Below are 20,335 nucleotides of genomic sequence, written 5' to 3' on the forward strand. Positions count from 1 at the left end.
AAGTTCTTGGAGACGGCGGTCGAATTGACGAACTCAAGGCGTTGGGGTTGATTAAGCGAAACGAAGAGTTTATATACAGCTATTTACAGTAGGAAAACTGGTTACATGAATATTAAAAGGAAAACTTCCAACTTCAGCTAGACGCTAGCTCCGAGTGCGCACAAATCACTCGAGCTCCTCAACTTCGTCTAACTCTCCTATTCTCGGAGCGTACACAAAGCGCTCGAGAAACCACGGCCGAGACTCTGTCTCGCCGCAAGATCCGTCTAGTTGCCCGGTACGGCGCTGCACCCTAAAACTCCGACGTGATCTTAACCTCGACTAGGGGGCTCAAAAATCCCCACGTAGCTTTAACGGTCGAGACTCCTTGTCCCGCCGGGAACTGCCCAGCTCGGCGCTCAGACAAGAACGATTTCCAACGGCCAAGTCCGGCCTTATAAAACCTCGAGATCACCACCCTCTCTCGGGAACGCCCCTGTGGCATTCGTGCACGCGTATGGCAGTGCCCAAATTCACGTAGACAGCTGTCACTCAGCACGCCACGGAATATTCAATGAGTCGCCGCCATCTCTGGGTCAACGGACCGCTCGCGGGCCAGCAGGCACGTACGACCCCGAGGGGTGAGAGCGAAAGACGCGACTGTGCGTCATGCTGACCAGGGCGCATTAACAATGGAGACTCGTGCGGCACTCGTCCCGACGCCGGTAATCCCACCACCTCCGCGTGTCAGGCAGACGTTCCCGGAATCCGGTGGCGCTGTCTGCTTTCTCAATGGGGGATTATCCTTGTGGTATGCGGTGGGCCAGACAATCCGCCTCCCGTGCACGCCGTGACGAATTGGCGACGGCTGCAGTGCAGTGTTGGCAGTGCTACGTCGCTAGACCGAGCGGAGGGTTCTCACGCGCAGCCCGGGCGCCTGTCCGCTAATCTCATAAGTGGACCCTACAGCCTGAATGGGAGCTTTTTGGCTGGAATACATCTTTTAAACTCCTCACGGCAGGCGGCCTGCTCCCACGTGTGGTAGTACTATGATGGTGGAAAAACTGCCAGTTTGCACCGGGGACCACAAGCCGTCGTAAATAGGCGCACTTACCACGATTGTACCTCTTCACAAAACGTAGTATCTAGCTGTGAATACTGCGTTTGTCATAATGGGAGTATTAAAAACTCCCACGCCTCCTGCATCTCCTTCTCCTCCTCCTTCACCCCTTCCTCCTCTACGCCTCCTTACAAGATGGCTGCCAGTTGGTGTCGTGTGAGCTCCAGCGTCCCAGAAAATTTATTGCGAAGTGAACTTGCGGCCGCACGAACGGATGTGAAGTGCTTCCGGGGAATCGGAGCTCGTTGCGAACATTGTGGAACCAGCCTAGACTACCTAGACTACCTCCTCATTTGCAGCCGTATGACTACAAAGGAAAGCTTTATGCTTCCACAGGAACCTTGTAGTCGAAGAAAAATTTGTTGTGGTTCAGGATTCGAACCCGGGAGCACGGTGTTCTTAAGGCAGCCGCTCTACCAAAAGAGCTAACCAGGAGGCTAGCCATTTGTAGCAAGAGAGCGAATTTATCAACAACTTGAAGTGATGTAATCAACAGTGATGTGATTTGATCGAAGAGATCAATAACTCGAATTGATCAACAATGTTATCTGAGCACGTGCACCATCTGCGGATAGTCTTCGAACGCCTTTCAGACCATGGCCTCACTCCACATCGTCTGTAACATTGACACGGTCTCGGGACATAAACGGCCGTACCTTCCTGCATCTCACAGGCTTATTGCATTCGACTCTATTCAGCGTCTCTCTCATCCTGGAGTTCGTGGCTCACAGCGTTTAGTTGTCTATAAATACGACTGGTATGCATGAACATCGAGGTATGTAAGGTCTCCCGGCTTAGCACATCACCGTTAGCCAATCTTAACTTACCGCACTCATTGTTTGCCACCATTCCTGCGGACCTGGTTGGACTCCTACCACCATCGAAGGGCTGCCGTTATACCTTGGCAGTGATCGACCGTTTTACGCGTTGGCCAGAAGCTGTTCCTACAGAAGATATTACAGCTGAGTCTATTGCTTCCGCGCTATAGGCCACATGGATCGCCCGTTCTGGTGTACCGACGGAGATTATTACGAACCGTGGACGTCAATTAGAGTCCGCACTCTTCCACCGTTTGACAGGCCTACTTGGTGTTACTCACCTTTCTAAAAACAACGGCCCACCAGCATAAAGCTAACGGCATGGTAGAGAGGTTTCATCGTCAGCTAAAGCCCTCACTGACGGCTCACGACTCCCCTGAACACTGGACAGCCCATCTTCCGTCCGGTGCGGGCGTTTGTCGTTCCGAGGGTCACCTACTCAGTCCCGTATCTCCAGCTGACGAAGACGCAGAGAAACACCCTCGACACGCTCATTTGCAAGGCAACGAAGCAAGCTTTGGGCGTTCCCATATACTCGTCGACCCGACGACTGCAGAACATGGGCGTCCACAACACCGTGGACGAGCTGGTGGATGCTGACCTCTCTGATCAGCGCGTCAGACTCCGTAGCACAGAACACGGACACGCCGTCCTTCTCAAGCTGGGATGGCGGATAGAACCGATACCCACGACGGCGCCCCTACCCAAGAGGTGGAAGGAGGCAATCAAAACCAAGCCCCTACCCCGGAACATGATCCCAAGTAAGGATGACGGGAGGCGCGATGCGCGGGCCAAGGCCCTGGCCCGACAGCTGGAGGAGAATCCCCGGGTTCTATACGCAGACGCCTCACTTAGAAAAGGCAGCGACCGGGCGGCGGCAGTCGTTACGACACACGACCGACTGATCGTCACAGCGTCGACGAGGATGAGATCCCGTGACGGCAGAAGAAGTGGATGGGGCTCTGGCGCTCGTTCAACCGGACGTCGAGGCCGTGGTCACGGAATCCAAGACTGCGTACGGCAACTACCGAAAGGGACGCGTTTCCTCCGTAGCATTTGCGATTTTGAACAAAAAGGTGACACCGGGACGAACCGTTGAACTCGTGTGGGTCCCAGCTCACTCGGGGGTAGCAGGCAACAACATCGCCGACTACCACCCCCGCGAAATGACGCTCCGGGCGGCCACCGAGTCGCGCGATGATGCGGACAACCCGAGCCCAATGACAAGCTACAGAGAGATTACTCGAGCGTACAGGAAAGAAAGGTGCACCTTACCCGTAACCGCACCGCTCTCTAACCAGGCAACAGCAAACGATCATGCGCTGAGTGCATGCGGGGTCGCTCGTGCACCCAACCCTTCGACATCGAATGTATCCCGAGTTACACGACGCCACCTGTCCTTTCCCGAACCGAACCGAAAGTAGACCGAAGGCACCCTGTCGCACGTCATGGTGGAATGCACGTTCCTCAAGATTCCACTTCCCCCCACTCCCTCCCCTACATCCCCTATCCTAGCTCCACTTCCCCACCCCCACCCCTTGAGCGATGGAAGACCTTGCTGTCCAGCCCCGCCCTGCCAACCCAGCTAGCCCTGGAGGCCAGGGGACAGGAGTTGTTGGCGACATATGGGTCCCGTGAATAGGGAACCACCCCTGTCCGGTGCCTGTGGGCACCACCAAATCTTTTGGGCTCAATAAATGTTATTTCATCATCATTGTTCTTCTCGGGTTACGCGCTGTCATCAAAGAAGACCTTGTCTGTATGGAAACTCTTATGTTCTACGGCGCATCATTGCGTTTGCCTGGAGACTTCCTGGTCCCTCCGAGCCTCAAGATAACTTTCCCCCACCAGGTCTGTCTTACGCAAGTGACTGAGCCAGATTTTTCACCCGAATTCATCCCCAACCACCACGGCCGTGCTCTCCTAAACCCTCTTTTATTCACCCAAACCTGTGTGACCGCCAATGCACTTTCATTCGCGTCGACTGTGCCCGATGACCATTCCAACTACCGTACACCGACCCTCTTCTGGTCTCTTCGCGGCAATCAAGCGGCGCACGCTTACGCTGGAGAATTTGCTCGCCGGGCACCGCAAGAGGATGAGGAGAGGACCCGTCACTCACTCATCACATACAACGACATCACCCAACACTACATGCTCACACGACGCACCTTCTCGCCGCCGGCGGACAAGCTAACAAAAGAAGAAGTCACCCTTCGACGGCTTCAAACTAACACATTTACACACCCCACGCGGATCCACAACATCCACCCCATGTTATACTACCCCCTGTGCAAACACTGCGGCAGCGGAGCTACGCTCTACATAATGGTTTAGGCCTTCGAGTCAACCCCAGACCTTCATCCCATCCCTAATGCAGCTCACGAGCAGTGGGAGAGTGAACTTGCCAGCTCAGACCTCAGTAAGCAGCCTTGGCTCGCTGAAAGGGTGAAGACGGAAGGCCGCACCAACGAAGTCCTGGACTGAGGGCCCCGCCCACGATCCCGCTATACTTCATTGTCATTAAAGCTTGCTCTTCCTCCTCTTCGTTATTTCGCGCTCCCACAAGACGTTCCCCGTTCGAATTAACGGCCGCGACTCCCGTTTCCATCGACCACCCCAAACCCGCTTTCATCGAGGGCACCCTCCCTGCCACCCCCACCCCATCAAGTATTCCAGCCTCAACACCATCACACGCCATCCTCGACACTCAAAGACAGTATGCTTTGCCCTGCCCCAGCATCCACGGACTCCTCATCAAGCCTCTGTCTACAAGCTACTTGGCGGTGCCCCAGCTGGCACGATCGCCTGCTGGCGCCGACGAACAATCCTGAAAGGCAATACCGCTGGGGCTGAGCCAGCACTGTTGAGTGCTGGCCACGCGCCGCCAGTGCGGCGCCAGCAACGAGCGACAAATACACGAGGATTCCAGTTTGGGTTCACGGGTGAAACTATTCTGACGTGTCCCACCTCGTCTCTGCTCGGCTATCGAGACATGCTAATGTTTTCTTTTTGCTCAGTAGCTTGGAATTGTTTTACCCCTATAAACGTCCAGTTTAAGCGTTCTTTTAACATTTGGCCGGGTGGTTGAATCCTTGGGTGGACGGAGGGATGGAGGGATAGACGGACGGACGGATGGACGTCCAGAGAGACAGACAGACAGACAGACAGACAGACAGACAAACCAAACGTTTCGGGCTTGTTTACCCCTAAAAAGATTACCGCATTAATTAACCAATCAGTGGTGGTCAGGAACTATTCCAACGCAAGTCGTGGCTACTACACACAAACCAAACGATGCGCATGGGCGTTAGTAATTCACCCCTAACCCACGGCGTCGGCTGTGGTTTCAAGTGAACATGCGCCTCAGCATCGAATCTTTTCCGTTTTGGTTGTATGGCTGTTCCTTCTTCTGCTTCAACTCACTCAAGTAGTGCTCTTGCCGGCGCATATCTCTGCGCTGCGTGGTTCACCTGAACACTGCTTGGTGCGTTGGGGCCGTGTTGAAATTCCTCGGTTTCTTATAGTCACATGTATAACGCTTAAAAATCGGGTATCTAAACACGTTCTTCTCTTGGCAGTGTTGTGAAGGCTGACAGTTGAATTTTTACTAAGAAGGAAGGTGTTCAGATAATCGCTTTTGTATTTTCAGATTTCTCCACCCAACCTCTCTCCAAAGCAAATCCTTTCAACTCTTCCGAGCTCTGGAGGCGCACCCTATCCAGGTCATGCCCGTCCGATGAGCTACGGCTGGTGGAGCGTGCTGTATGCGCTGGTAAGGCATATGGAGTCCTGGACTGAGTAATTCGCCTCTTGAAAACTACATGCGTTGCCAACAATAAAAATGTTTATCCTCCTCTACTGCGTTCGGTAACATACAAGTCGCCCACCACAGCATTCAAATGGTGTTGTGATTCTTTCCGAGCGTTCTGTGTTCCACGGAAGCTATCCGCAAAATCAACCTCACGGAACGTGAAAAAAATGAAGCGTATTCGTCTGCGTCAAGCACGGGGATACATTTTCCATGCTCTGCGCCGCTCGCACGCTACAACTACTTACTTTTGATTTTGTTTTTGCTGTGGTAGGTGACAGGAAGTATGAACAAGAAAATGAAACCAAAAGAATCTGAAATAGAAGGCGCGGATTTGGTCTTGTTCTGCTCCGCACAAACAACGAAACCAACCTACATGGTGTTTCGACACTCCCACGTGCACATCAGAAGCAGATTTATCAATGCTCGGAGCAACTATCACGAGATCCGCAAGCAGCAGGAGCAGCTGTCTAGCAACGCCAACACGAGGAATACTAGAGCCGTTATTCCGCGTCGCCACTTTTGCGGGTCGCTTCATTGTGTGCCTTGTTTCCGTGGGAGCGCAATGTTCGGAAGAGTGCACAGCGAAGCATCCGTACCTTCTAGCCATGCTTAGTTCAAAAAAGGTGCTTTCAACCAACAAAGACATTGGTGAGGAAGACACCAGTTTCATGTTTACTCAGTGTTCGTATGACGTAATGAGAGTGGCGCTGTGAAATCCGAACATAGCCTTTTCGTCTTAGTGATGTTCCGAGCTCTCCCGACAGGCTGGTTTAAGTGAATATTCACGCGGGCACTTACAACGGTAAAATATAGTGGTAGAAGTTTTTGTGTTGCTTCAAACTGTTGTCCACACAATCTGGCTGTTATGCCATTACATCAAACACAAACGGTTGATAAGGATTTGCTTGTCTTGTTTCTGCAGTTTATCTAAAGATGACTCAGCTAAATTATTACCCGGAAGGAATGTTCTCTTTGTTCGTGTATTCTGTTTCCTAATTTCTGCAGCATGCAGTGGCATTATGTATAGAATAGACGCAATTACATATGCAAACTTCTTTCAAGACAGAAATGAAGTTCCTTTTAATTGCTGTACTTTGTTCAATAGTTTTTATATAAACGGGAACGCTGCCACGATGTTCGAGTCGCGAGGTCTAAAAGACGTCGCGACTCCCCTTCAGATATTCTAGAGCTCGCATACCTTGAACCATTGGAGCCACCTTGGGCATTCAAAGATAAACGAGCTGCCAAACTCAGAATTTTTTCGAGCTTCTCTTTATTATTGATAGAGTAGGGGTCCAAGACAATGCTCCCGTATTCCAGCGTGGGTCTTACAATGGGTTTATATGCAATTAGTCCAAGCACCAAGGGGGGGGGGGGGGGCATCACCTAATTCATGATTGAGGAATCCCAACTTTTTTCTCAAGGGAGAACTACTGCTTTTATATGCTTTGGCCAGTAAAGTCGGGATGTCAAGTTTAATCACAGGCGCTTATGTTCCTCCACTTTTTTACTTAGGTAATAGCCAATACTGCACCTGAAATGAGACTTATTCTTTTTATTTGTGATGGACATGTGAACCATCTTCTCAAAATTTATAAGCATATGCCACTTATTGCACCATTCCCTTATTGCATGCAAACTATGGTTAAGAACTTGCTGGTCGGCGGCGTACACTATAGGGGTAAATATGACGCAATCGCTTCCTAACAACCTGAGGCGTGCTTTACAACTTGGCCAAGATCATTAATGTAAATATTAAATTCAACAGGTGTCAAGGCCGAGCTCTGCGGGACGCCTGAGAAAACATCCAGAAAACGAGAAAAGGCCCCATCAGTTTCAACATACTGCTTGCAGCCAGTTAAATGATCCTACCTGCTATTTGAGATGAGATGCCTAAGATATTGCATTTCGGTTACTCGTTTAGAATGTGGAACTCTGTCGAACGTTTTCGAGAAATGTATTAGTATTGCGACAATATGTCGTCCCCCTTGTCAAGCACCCGCCGCTGTGGCTCAGTGCCTAAGGCGTTGTGCTGCTGAGCACGAGGACGCGGGTTCGATTCCCGGCCACGGCGGCCGCTTTTCTGATGGATGAGAAAAGCAAAAACGCCGTGTGTATGAGATTTCGGCGCACGTTAAAGATCCCCAGGTGCTCAAAATTAATTAGGAGCCCTCCACTACGACGCCCCTGATCGTCTGCGTTGTGCCGGCGCGTTAAACCCTACAATCAATCAAAACCAGTCTCATCTTATGAACAGCAACTACTTATTGAGTTCAGTTGAAAACCCTCTTCGAAAAACATGGTGTACGTTAGTAATAAGGTTATTATTGCCTAGAAAGTCATTTAGGTGTTACGAAATTACGTGTTCAAGAAGTTCACAAACTGAGCAAGTAAGAGATATACGTCGGTAGTTACGTGACTGAACCTTTTCAAAAATGGGTTTCACGCGGGCAACACTCCATTCAAGTGGTAGGCAAGAAGGCTCACGAGAATTACCCTACAATTGGCCCAGGAATCTAGCCAGCAATTCAGGGTCTTTTAAAGTGTACGGTGAGAATGCTATCAGGTCCTGCGGATTTTTAGGACCTGATCTCAGGAGCAGCTTAGTAGCACACTCTACCAAAATATTGATATATTTGTTGCTGTCGTTGCCGCCAGGCATATCCGCCAGCGTGGCTGGGCTTGAGTACACGCTTTGAAAATAGGAGAAAATGTTTCGCCAATATTTTTTATCTAATCCGACGCGCAAACAAACAGCTATTTGATCTACGCTTCTTGAGTCCTTGTTATATTGTCAAAATTTGCCAAATTTGTGAGGGTTTTCGGTAGCAAAGCTCCCAAGGGTGGTTGACTAGAAGCACTCTTTAGCTTCTCGTACTCTAGATTTCAGCATAATACTTAGCATGAGAAGAAGGGCGGCGTCCCTGTTCTTACTTTTGCGATACCGTTTTAGTTTACGTTTGAAATGTATAATTTCGCTGGTTATCCAAGGGTTGGCTTCGTTAGTTTTTTTACTATATCTGGAATAAACTTATGGATGCAGTAATTGCAGCACGACTTCATACCTTGCTCACAGTACGTTAGCATTATCGTCATCAAATGTTAGTAATGCCTCTTCTAAACAGTGGACAATGTATGGGTTATCCCCTGCGTTGTAATCTTTTACTTTTACAAATTTAGCGTTTAACATTGATTACGTCCGATCCACTGATTCTTAACACTCTCTACTTAATTGAGAACGAGTCAGCGAGCAATGTTACGCAAGATGATGGGCCTAACTTTAAGGGATAAGAAGAGAGCGGAGTGGGTCAGGGAACAAACGCGGGTTAAGGACATATTAGTAGAAATTAAGAAGAAGAAATTGGCGTGGGCACGGCATATAAAGCGAAACCAGGATAACCGTTGGTCATTAGGGGAAACAGAGTGGATCCCTAGAGAAGGCAAGCGTGGCAGGGAACGACAGATTGTTAGGTGGGTAGAGGAGATTTGTTGCCGAAAGCGAGAAAACTTGCGTACATTCGAGTAAGCGAGGACGCGCATGCGCACCGCGTCGATCTCGACAGCAGGTACCGTGCCTCCAGAGTGCACAGCCATAGTTCTTGCCACGCGCTCGCGTGTCTTGGAACATTGTGTCACTGCCTGTACATTCATGGGCAAATAAAATGCGAACACAAAAACACGAACTGGAACACGCAAAATTAAAAATGCTGTTCGTTGAGGTTCAATAATTGCGCGCTTTTGATATCTTTAGAATTACACGGTTCTGAGCTTTGTTTTTGTACTAAGCTACGCATCATTTTGATTTGCACGAAAATAAATCGCACTATTTTCGTGTTCTGATCTATATTTTTGTGTTCGCGTTTCATTTGTTCATGACTGCACAAATCTCTCAATCCTGTGATGCTGCCCGACATCGCAGGTGCTACTGCGCCTTTTATTCACCCGTGGCGCGACAAACATTTGACACGTGTAAACGGGGGACAAAAACCATTCCAGGAAAAGCAATCTGTTTTTTTTTTTTTTTTCGATACGGCCGAAGCTGTCAAAGTTTGTACGCATCATTTGAATAACCGCTGACGTTATTTATCCTCAGCGAGACACCTCACCGTTTCAATGTGTGCGTCGTGCGATACATTTTTTACACTTCCACAGCGCATTCATCGTGCAGGCACGGAACCGATAAATATCTCTGTGGAGTTCAACGAAACATTTGGCGACGCGCAGCAGGTAACGCTGCGCGTCTCCTCCATTTTCTGAAAAAAAAAGGTCTCCTAGTCCGGAGCTATTTGTCTGTCTTTGATAATATTCAGACTGCAGAAACAAGACAATCGAGTAGCGATTGCATGCGTGTTGAAACCTGCAATGACTGCTCGAAAAGAAAAATGACTTTTTACTGTACAATGCTCATAATGAAAAGTTAATCTCCAGTGACATATGAATGAAGTCTATAACATAAGCATTAAAAAAAACTTGTTTAATCTCGAGTAGATTATGAATGAAGCCCATAACATAAGCATTAAAAAACGTGTTCAGCGCATTCAAAATACAGAGAAACATTGTTTTCTGCTTCATTTATTCTGTAATTTATCCGCAACAAACGTCCTTTCCCGATGTCCGATGTATGCGCAGTGAATAAAATATTCTTTAGGTGCGTCAGAGCGCTCGTCTCAAGTTGTACCTGATGATTTCAGCAAAAGGAACCTCTGCTTCAAATCGCGAAACACATTTTCTTCTTTATGCGAGAGCACCTGTGGGCGTCATTTTGCAGTAGACTCTGAACGCATTCAGTGCGCGCCGCCGACTCACGTTCCAACTCCTTTTCCGCAGCGCCGCACGGAATGGCCTACCGAAGAAATCAACTAATCGTGGCGCTGCTCGCTGCTTTTTTCACCATCTTTTTGCTTACTATCCCCTGTCCCCTCCTCTACAACCACCTTCCAAAGACTTACGTTTTACGTTCTGAATGTACCGGATTGTCTCGTTGCCGCCACCACGAGCACGCCACCGTTCCCGAGGAACAACATCGGTAAGTAGTTTTCGCAATCAACTTCACGCTATGTTATCTATCTCCAAGCGGAGTTTTCACTCTTCAAAGGCATAAAAGAACATTTTTCTTTCTGCCACACACGTTCTCTTCCGATGGGCCCACTGGTAAGTCGACATCGAGTCACATGGAAGCGATCACCTGCCTACATATATCTTACTAGAAGGTCTATGTGGAGGGCCATTGAACCGAGAAAATTCGTTTCGAGGATCGGTCACAATACTCTGCTCTTATTGAGGAGCTCGGTGGGAGGTTTGGGTCTTACAGCGACATAATAGACGCCATGACACGGCGAGAGGTTCGTGTACGAAGCTTTTTCCGACCTTGGTTGTTCTTTGTGGCCAACCCGGAGTACCAAAGGCTCCGCGCGGTGCGTCGCTGGGTTGAAAGGCATGCTCGCAAAACGCCATCTTCTGAAGATATACGATTCGCTAGACGCGCACAGAGGCACGTACAGCGACATATGAAGGAATTTCCTCACCGTGAATGCCAGTGGTTCTGCTCAAAATTAGAGCCGCGAAAACCTCTTGCGAAGATTTGGAGCGTAGTACGTAACCTACGGGCACCGCCTATTGCGATGAATCCTTCCTACTCTATTGCTTTGCGGCAGAATAGCTGTTACCTAGAAATAGCTGAAGATTTCAGCGCCAAAGTCCCCGCCCTGTCGGCTCCAGTCTTACCTGCCAGCCTGACAGCTGTCTCTTCGCCATCTACAAATGTGACCGTCATAGACAAGCCGTTCACAATGGCAGAACTACTTGCTGCCTTGTATTTCGTAAACATGGCTTCTTCCCCGTGTATAGATGGCATCAGCTATGCAGCTTTATCGTACCTTGGAGAGAAAGCTAGGACCTTTCTTCTCGGCACATAGAACCAGAGCTTGGAAACGGGCTGTCTCGAACCGGGCTGGAACCGTGGTCGCCTTGTTCGTGTACTCAAATCTGGCAAAATCCCTACGTAAATGGAGTCTTATCGGACCATTGCACTCTTTAGCTCCGTGGTGGAGCTGATGGAAAGAATTATCATTTGTCGCCTAGACTGAGACTTGACTAACCGGAACGTGTATTCCCCACAGATGACTGGATTCAGACAGTCTCGCAGCAGCATCGACAACGTGCTTGCACTTGTCAACGACATAAAGAGTGCGAAAGCTCACCGTCACATCACTTTAGCTGTATTCATTAACAATACATCAGCCTTTCACCGTGTTGCTCATGAGGTAATAAGATCTGCATTGGAATCACTAGGCATGGGAGGTCGCATGTATACATAGATATCCGATTACCTCTCCGACAGATGTGTCTTTATATCCACGAAAGACTGCGAAACAGCCTCTAACAATGTCACGCGAGGTGTGCCACAGGGCGGTATTTTAAGCCCAACCCTGTTTAATATCGGTCTCATTGGAATTGAGAAATGCGTGCCACACACTGTTGGAACATCGCTCTATATACCGATATGTGCATCTGTAGCTGTGGCCGCAACAGACGTGTTTTAGAACCTCGCCTTCAAAAAGCCATCAACAATAGCGGACGTTTTAAAAAGACACGGCCTTGAAATTTTGGCAACGAAGTTTGCGGCAATAGCATTCACCAGGCGTGCTGTCTCGCGCTATTATCTTTCAGCGGCAGGGGTCCCCATACCCTTTGTGTGCTCACATCGATTCCTGGGCGTACGTAACACTTGACAGGCCGATGACGTGGCCCCCACAAGTTCGCCTACTGAAAGAAAAGCTGGGCTCCTTTACTCAGGTGTTTCGGATGCTGACCAGCAGCTGAGGGAACTGTTCTGTTGGGTCCCTGATACGTCTCTACACAGCACTCTGCGAAGGACTTCTCCGATACAGCCTCCCAGCACTCGTTCCCTTTTCCAAGACCAACACAAGGCTGTTAGAAAGTATGCAGGCCCGAGATCTGCGGTTTTGTCTTGACCTTCCGAAGACACCTTCTATGCTTGGGACCATATCAGAGTCTAGGCGCTTCTTACCTAGTGTACTGGTCAAATAGGAGTAGCTTCTCTCACATCTGCCGCTTGCAACTAGGGCCCCTGAATAACCGTTCAGTTCTACCTCCACCTTAGAGTTACAGGACTCTCTACCACCCTTGTGTAAGAAGTACCCTGCGGCGCTTCATCTACCGCCCTGGATGTACTCCCCCTGGCGAATTGTCACAACAATACCGGGCATCAGCAGTAAATGAAGGTTGCCGATTCCAACCCCCAAAGTACTTTACCTTAGAGTACATTTGCAACTGCTACCCTAGCCACAAGCATATTTACACCTACGCACCGGCTCTAGCAACCTCATCTACCGTAAAAATTTGGGTTTCATCGACGCGTACCCTTACTACGGCTAAGTTAAGCCACAAAACGTCGACAACCTCACAAATTGCTGCTTTGGGCTCTGCTTTGCAGTGCGTTCTTTGGAAAGAAGCTTCTGTGTGGGTGATTTTTACATATTTACGGGCGGCGCTTCAACAACTAGCATCATTTCCGCGCGAACAACTAGCCCACGAAATACACACCCGGCATACACAGGCTGCCAGCTTGCTTCGTGAGGTAGTATTACAGTGGCTACCTGGACATTGTGAGGTGAATGGGAATGTACTGGCCGACGAAGCAGCTTGCACGGCTCACAATCCGTCTTTCTTTCGTTCTTTCTTCCTTTCTGTTTTCCTTTTTTTCTTTCTCTCGACGTGACGCCGCGACGCTTGCGCACGCTCGGACGATGGCTCGTGCGATGGCTCGTGCGATGGCTCGTGCGTCGCCGCAAACCCGCGTGCGCCTGTGGAACCAGCTTAGCTCTGGGGCGATTGATGACGCTGCGCCGGAGCCGCTTGGTAGATATGAATGTGTCACATAATCCGCATACTGTGTGTGCGCCATTGAAGCAGCAGTAAGCATGATAATCAAGCTAATCCGAGAAAACCAGGAAAGCTAAGAATAACTAGCTGAACCTTGGTTCACGCTACGTATATCCTGGCATAGTCGAGCTAAGCCACTGATAATTTTAGATGCAAAGCATCTCTTGCTCTCGGCTCCGTCGTCCGTCATCCGTCCGCACCTCTCCCCCTCTCTCCACCAGCTGTGCGATAGCGTGCGCGCCGCTGCTCCTCTCCCCTTCTCCACGCCAGCTGTGCGATAGCGCGCGCGCTACTCATCACCGCAGCTGCGCGATAAGCGCGCATGCGCGTCTCCTCTCATCTCTTCCTCTCCACTCCATCTGCTCTATACAATAAACCCGGTCCGCGCGCCGCTCCCTCAGTTCCTGCTTCGGTTGAGTCACGCTTCGCCGTCCGGAGTTCCGTCATTTTTCGTTATTTGGATACCCAATTTCGTGAACGTTTCGGAACCTCCGAGATGCTTCGCAGCAACTCAGGGTTCCCTCGCGGGAAGGTGGTGTCATATTTTGTCCCGAGTCTACTGAGGAATACTTGAGAAAAATGTTAGGAGAATGTAAGCGCACGTCAAATTGCTTGTTGTAGATAAAGAATTGAACCGCATCATCTCACATTAAAAGCTATTTCCGAACGTTATAGCACACAGAGTCAGTTTTTACGTGCAGTACAGTATATAGCGCGCGTGCAGCGCCACTCGCGTTCCATGCCCTCCTCCTTAACAATAAATATATATAGAAATACAGTAGCCGACCGTTTTCTATGGCTCAAAATTCGGACTTGCTGGATATTTCGGACTTCCCCGAGAAACCGACAGTTGTCCCGTAGGAGTAATTACCCGCGGATTTTTCGGGCTGTTCTTTTATTCGGACTATTTTTCGTGCCTCTCCGGGTACGAAAAAACGGTAGGCTACAGTTTACGAGGCGTCAGGTGTTCGCTAGTCGCTAGTGTCTGCTACACGCTTGTTAACACAAACGCAACGCTCCGCAGTCGTTCACTTTTGTAAACTTATTCTGTACTTCCAGGTTTTCCCAATTGAACAATTGCGGTTCATACTGCCACGAACCATGTCTTGGGTTTGCTTGTTAATGTTTTGTTTTTGACGACCGGCTGCGCCGGGCTATTTTATCTGTGTTATCCGTGGGCCAAGGGAAGGCATGTTCCATTGTTTATGCCGCACGTGTTATCTCTTTTCATAGGGAGAGACCTTCGAACTAGCGTCACCAGCCTAGAATAATCTTCGTTGATCTACAGGGTTCTGGATACAAATCGACTATTGGAGAAACCCTCGCGCCGAGTGATAAATGCCAGCTGAGCAGACGCCGCGGTATTCCTTTCGCCGGCACTCACTTGCGCAAGTCACTCTGCTCAGTGCTGCTTCGCCCCCTCTGTATTCTTTGAGTTGTTAGGGGACGACAAGCTGGCGCCAATAAACTTGTTTTTCCTATAAGCCAACTCCGTCATTTTTGGATTCGTGATAAAAAAACCGAAAATACCAAATAGGACTGGTTGGGAGGCCCCTGCGTTCTTTCTGTGAAAGGCTCAGTTCGCCGAAAGAATACAGTAACCAAAAATTTACACATCCTTTTCCTGGGGGCCCACGTGGTATTCCGGCTCCGAGATAACTGAATTGTCATCATATTTAGTTTTGAAAGTTACGGCCATATACACCAGTGTAGTCGGACGGTTTTCTCGTGAGAAAATGCAGACTTTTTTTTGAAGTCAGGGGTATGACGGAAGCCCGTATCGTCGGGATGCATTTTGGTGAAGAAAGATCAGGACGCCGACCACAGTTTGGTTCGAGTTTTAAAAAAATTAACGTTTCGGCTTCAACACGGAAGCCTTGGTACCAACCTTGAACTTTTTTTCCATGGAGCCTTCCTAAAAAGCATTCCTGTCAGGCGGAAATATATGTTTTCTGTAAGCAGCTTAAAATATTCCCCCAATCTTACCCAAGCATTCCTGTCTTATAGCCCCGTTAAAAAGAATTCCGTTTCACCGGCAGTAGAATCATTAGGTATCTTGTATTTTTTCAGGAGCCACGGATGGCAGCCGTTCTTCGAGCGCAAAGACATCCTTGGACGCCCCGACAAGCCACGAATATTGTTTTGGACGACCATATTCGGCTCGTGGTTTTCTGGTCTGAAAAACAATGGAACTCCGGAGCTACCTTACTGGACTGAAAATCGAAAGTGTGCCGATCAGTGCTACATATCAAATGATCGGCGAACTATCAACGTCAGCGATGCCATTGTCTTTTACTACTGTGACCTTAAACCGTCAGACATGCCTGCTGAAAGGGCATTGGGGCAGAAGTGGGTGTTCTGGTCGCTGGAGTCACCCACAAACTGTAAGCTCTCACCCCTTGTTTCCTGGAAGGCCGCTATCAACTGGACCATGACATACAGGCTTGACTCGGATGTTTTGGACACATACGGAAACGTTACGCCGAAGAAAGTACCGACGTCTTACTCGTTTCAGAGCCTCAGAGAGCGGTGGATGCGCAAAACGGTTATGGCGGTCTGGCCAGTAAGCCACTGCAATACTTTCGGGAAGCGGGAACACTTTGTTGACGAGCTGCGCAAGTATATGCGCGTCGACGTCTACGGAAAATGTGGCAACTTCTCGTGTCCCCGTTTTAAAGGTTGTCACAAAAAATTTGCGACTCAATACTTCTTTTTATTGTCGTTCGAGAACACTGTATGCAAAGACTACGTCACGGAAAAGCTGTACTACACCCTAACATTTGACATGATACCTGTGACTTTTGGTGGCGCTGATTACAAGGCCATCGCACCACCGGAATCCTACATTGATGCTTTTGCATTCAAGACCCCAAAAGATCTAGCCGACTATCTGAAACGTGTTTCAGAAGACTTTGACTTGTACAAAAAGTATTTTGCATGGAAAGCAACATATGACGTCAAGCGCTGGGTGTATTACACCTTTTGCAACTTATGTTCGAAGCTCTATAGCAGCAGTTTTCGTGAAATTTCGGTGTACCCAGACATAGTGCGCTGGTGGAACGACACCTCTCAGTGCCGTGGTTGGAACCGAACTACCATGCAGCTTTCGTAGTCACCCACCGCGCTGGCTCAGTGGGTAAGGAGTAACGGTGCTGAGCCCACGGACGTTGATTGTACTGCCGGTCGCGGTGGCCGCTTTTCCGGTGGAGGTGAAAAGCAAAAACGCAGTTGTGTTCGAGGTTTCGGCGCGCGTTAAACATCCGCAGGTTGCCAAAACCAATCCGGCGCGATCCAGTATGGCCCGCCTCATTTCCTGTGTAGCGTCGACACTGAAACCTCACCATCAATTAATCAATAGATCAATCAATCAATAAATCAAGTTTTTATAGTGAACACATAAACTGTACATCTGAAACTGTGCTTTATTGACTATTGTCAATAAGACCTGAAGAACACCTTCATGTTAGTTGGACAAGAAAATACCAAATAGAAAAAAATAATACCCATCAGTGATGGGAAGGTGGTCAGACAGTGAAGGCAAATGGATGCTCGGTCCAAAACATGGCGGACCGCGTCCCAGTACAGAATGAAATCAAATAAACAGCTCAATTTTGTTTATTAGCGAATTAACACTTTTCAGTTACCAACTTTAATCAAAGCTGGTAAAGCACCAGCTTTACTCAAGCAGACATATCCGAAACTCTGCGCGTCGTCGTGGCTTTTTGGAGTGGATGCATTTTCGCAAGAGCGGTGGATTCTTGTAACCATTTAGTGAGCACAAGATGTGGCACGTAAAGAAAAATATTTGCCGTCTATTTGACGACACAGCGCTACAAAAAAACTTGCGGAAACCTGGCACAACAGAAAGAAACTCCGGCGCACCGCGGTTGCCCTTTCAAACCTCCATGGTGACCTAACTCTCCGAGAGGAGGTACCGCTGCGGGGACTGCGCGTTGGGATGGTGCTTACGCCGTCCGTGACTGCCTCTTGGCCATCGCAGTACCGCGGCCCATACGACTCCACCTGCCCAGCCTGCAACTCCGCCGTACAGAATGTGAATGTGCAGCGTCTGCTGTGGGCCTACCCGCGACTGAATCAGATGAGACTACGGCACCTTCGTACAACTGCCATCCACCCTGGTCGCCCTCCAGACCTTCAGCGCCTGATTCATGGACTATTTCATCTTCATATGGACTTTGGGCACAAGGCAATTGCGTTCTTGTACCTGTGAACTCGTGTAGTGTTATGCCCCAGGGCAAACTTTCGAATAAAAAAAAGCTACAAAAAACACATAGCGATAGAGCACGTGTAGGCGAAATGACGTAAGCCGTGAACGCTCTGCTCTCGCATCGCTGCCGATCTCGTTTCTAGCTGTTCAGTACCAGCTACTGGCGTTGCAAAGATGATCGCGATGCCAGTGCAGGGCCGGGTATGCGGTAAGAGCTTATAGTGTGCAGATGTCGGCTATGAAGTGCCGATTCGGGTGGACCGCACAAGGAGCGACAGGCAAGGATTACCGCGCGTAACGCGAGCATGTGTGACCTATTAGGCGTGTAAAACGCACAACGCGGTTGGCGCACTGTGGTACCTGCGAGCCAGAGAGAGCGTTTTGAGTGATTATAAGGTTAAGGATTGGCGTGCGCATCTGGCGGTGACAGAATTTTGCCACGGAGACACACTAGGGGAAGACGTAGGCTTTAGAATCCAGACATACTACTGGAAATATTTTTATGCTAAAACTTTAGGGAAAGTATACTGCTTATAACTGCCGCACCATTACGTAATCATCTCAACACAACACTCTGATACAATTTGTTTCGAGATATTTTCGATAAACACGAGAGATCTTAAGTTCTGCAGAGAGATCTCGCGAGAGATCTTGCGTTGTTGTGACACACCAGCATGGATATACAAATTGCATACATCTAAACCATTACCTAACTAATATTGACAAGTAAATTAAAGTTTTGACATTTTCGAAACTGTTATATAATTTGTCTTGAAATGGTTTTTATGGACGACCAATTCAGCTGTTTTGTGCATCAATTGATGACGCAGAAACCGATAGAGTAATAGCTCGAAAGACTTTTGATTGTTTACAACTCCCCAGTAACCCAACTATGACAAGTAAATAAAGCTCTCTGTAATTATAGACTCGCTTCAGCGGCCATTCGGAGCATGATTTTTTTTCATAGATATCTCTCTTATACTGAACGCTACAGATCATTCGCAGGAGTGTTGGCTTTACCGCAAAGCATTTTTCTGCCTCCTGACTCCAGACTGGGTTAACCCATTTGAGGGGTGCGCAGACACAGCTGCGCTATAAAATCACGCTTAGCGTTCAACAACAACAAAGGAGCCACAATGCCAGCTCTTGATCATTGGCAGTTCAAGCGTAGGCAATTGAAGAGGAAGAGGTACTGTCACGAACAACTGAAATGCGAGAATGTCATTATGAACCGGAACACGCAAAATTAAAAAAAACACTGTTAGTTAAAGTCTATTCATGGCGCCCTGTTAATATATTTGGAAAACCACAGTTCCCAACTTTGCGCTTGTAACAACGCCACGCTTTAATTTTGACTAGCATATACATAAATCGCGCTATTTGTGTGTTTTGGTGCATAGTTTTCTGTTCGCGTTTAATTTGTCCACGAGTGTACACATCGACTGGGAACTCGTGAGTTCGGGGAGAATTAAAAAGCAAAGCTGCGTCGCCAAGATAGGGGCTCCCGCCATTCAAATACAAATAATCAGTGGCCCCGAAAGCAAGTAAGACTCCCAACATGTCATAGGGCAAGCCAAATATTAAACACACAGAGAAAATAATAGGTTCAGCAACCCAGCTAGCAACAGAACAACCGAGTGGCGTGCAGAGAGCAACACGTTCGACGAGCACGAAACGCAATGGCCACTCTAGTGATCAGAAAGCCGGTCTGAAACAACCATTACATTCAGCGAACGCCACTAAATAAAGGCTTTTAGAGTATCGGCACTCTTTTCTCTCATTGTTGTGTGCCGCCAGGATTTTCATTTGTCGGTCTACACCACGTGATATTTGTTTGCGTATTGGCGCAGCCATTTTGTTTCTGGACGCCTCTCCTCTCTATCTCTGCTGCGCGGACGTTAGAGCAGCCGATCAGATTCTGCCCGCCACAACCGGCGGTGGTTTCGTAGGGCAACACTGCAAGCCAGAAACAAAATGGCCCAAGACGCTTCCGTGTGCACGAAGTGGCGGTACTCTTAAGCGTCGCTTATTTAGTGACGCCAACATTCAGCACGAGCCCCAGCCTACTACTGCTAACAGTCAGTACACTGACAGCGAATGAGTGATCAAGTGCAGTAATTATGTTAGAGAGTGGCATGTGTGCGAGTTAACCCTGACTGGCAAAAATTTGCGTGGTGGCTCTCATGTAATTTGACCTAATTATTTCGAAAGTCCAATCTTTGAGTTTCCCATTGTCTATGTGACACACAAAAGGAAATGTGTGGTGGGCGTAGAATTATGCGGCGTTTCATTGCCCTAATTACCACAATTCCGCAAAATATACGCGCTCTGTAGGTTCTTGAAGCGCCTTCTTCGAAAACAGCAGAGAGTTTTAGCTGACCGTTTTTTGACAGTCCGTTCCGCTTTCGACGGCCCCCTCAGCACAACCGGAGGGTCAGCAGTAGAGAGGCTTCTAACTAAGCGTTAACCGT

The 20,335-nt window shown here is 48.7% G+C and overlaps 1 protein-coding gene across 1 annotated transcript; it reads left to right on the forward strand.

Annotated features, from left to right (window-relative positions):
* The first annotated feature begins 6,229 nt into the window (after nt 1–6,229).
* Nucleotides 6,230–18,763, forward strand: LOC144175849 (alpha-(1,3)-fucosyltransferase C-like). Its single transcript, XM_077704867.1, has 3 exons — nt 6,230–6,379; nt 10,559–10,757; nt 15,707–18,763. Exons 1-3 carry the CDS (start codon nt 6,337–6,339, stop codon nt 16,746–16,748), a joined length of 1,284 nt encoding a protein of 427 aa, XP_077560993.1. The 5' UTR covers nt 6,230–6,336; the 3' UTR covers nt 16,749–18,763.
* Nucleotides 18,764–20,335: the final 1,572 nt, after the last annotated feature.

The sequence above is a fragment of the Haemaphysalis longicornis genome, unplaced genomic scaffold (genome assembly GCF_048455015.1).
Source record: "Haemaphysalis longicornis isolate Haplotype H1 unplaced genomic scaffold, Haemaphysalis longicornis Haplotype H1 scaffold_3, whole genome shotgun sequence".
NCBI classification, from domain to species: domain Eukaryota; kingdom Metazoa; phylum Arthropoda; class Arachnida; order Ixodida; family Ixodidae; genus Haemaphysalis; species Haemaphysalis longicornis.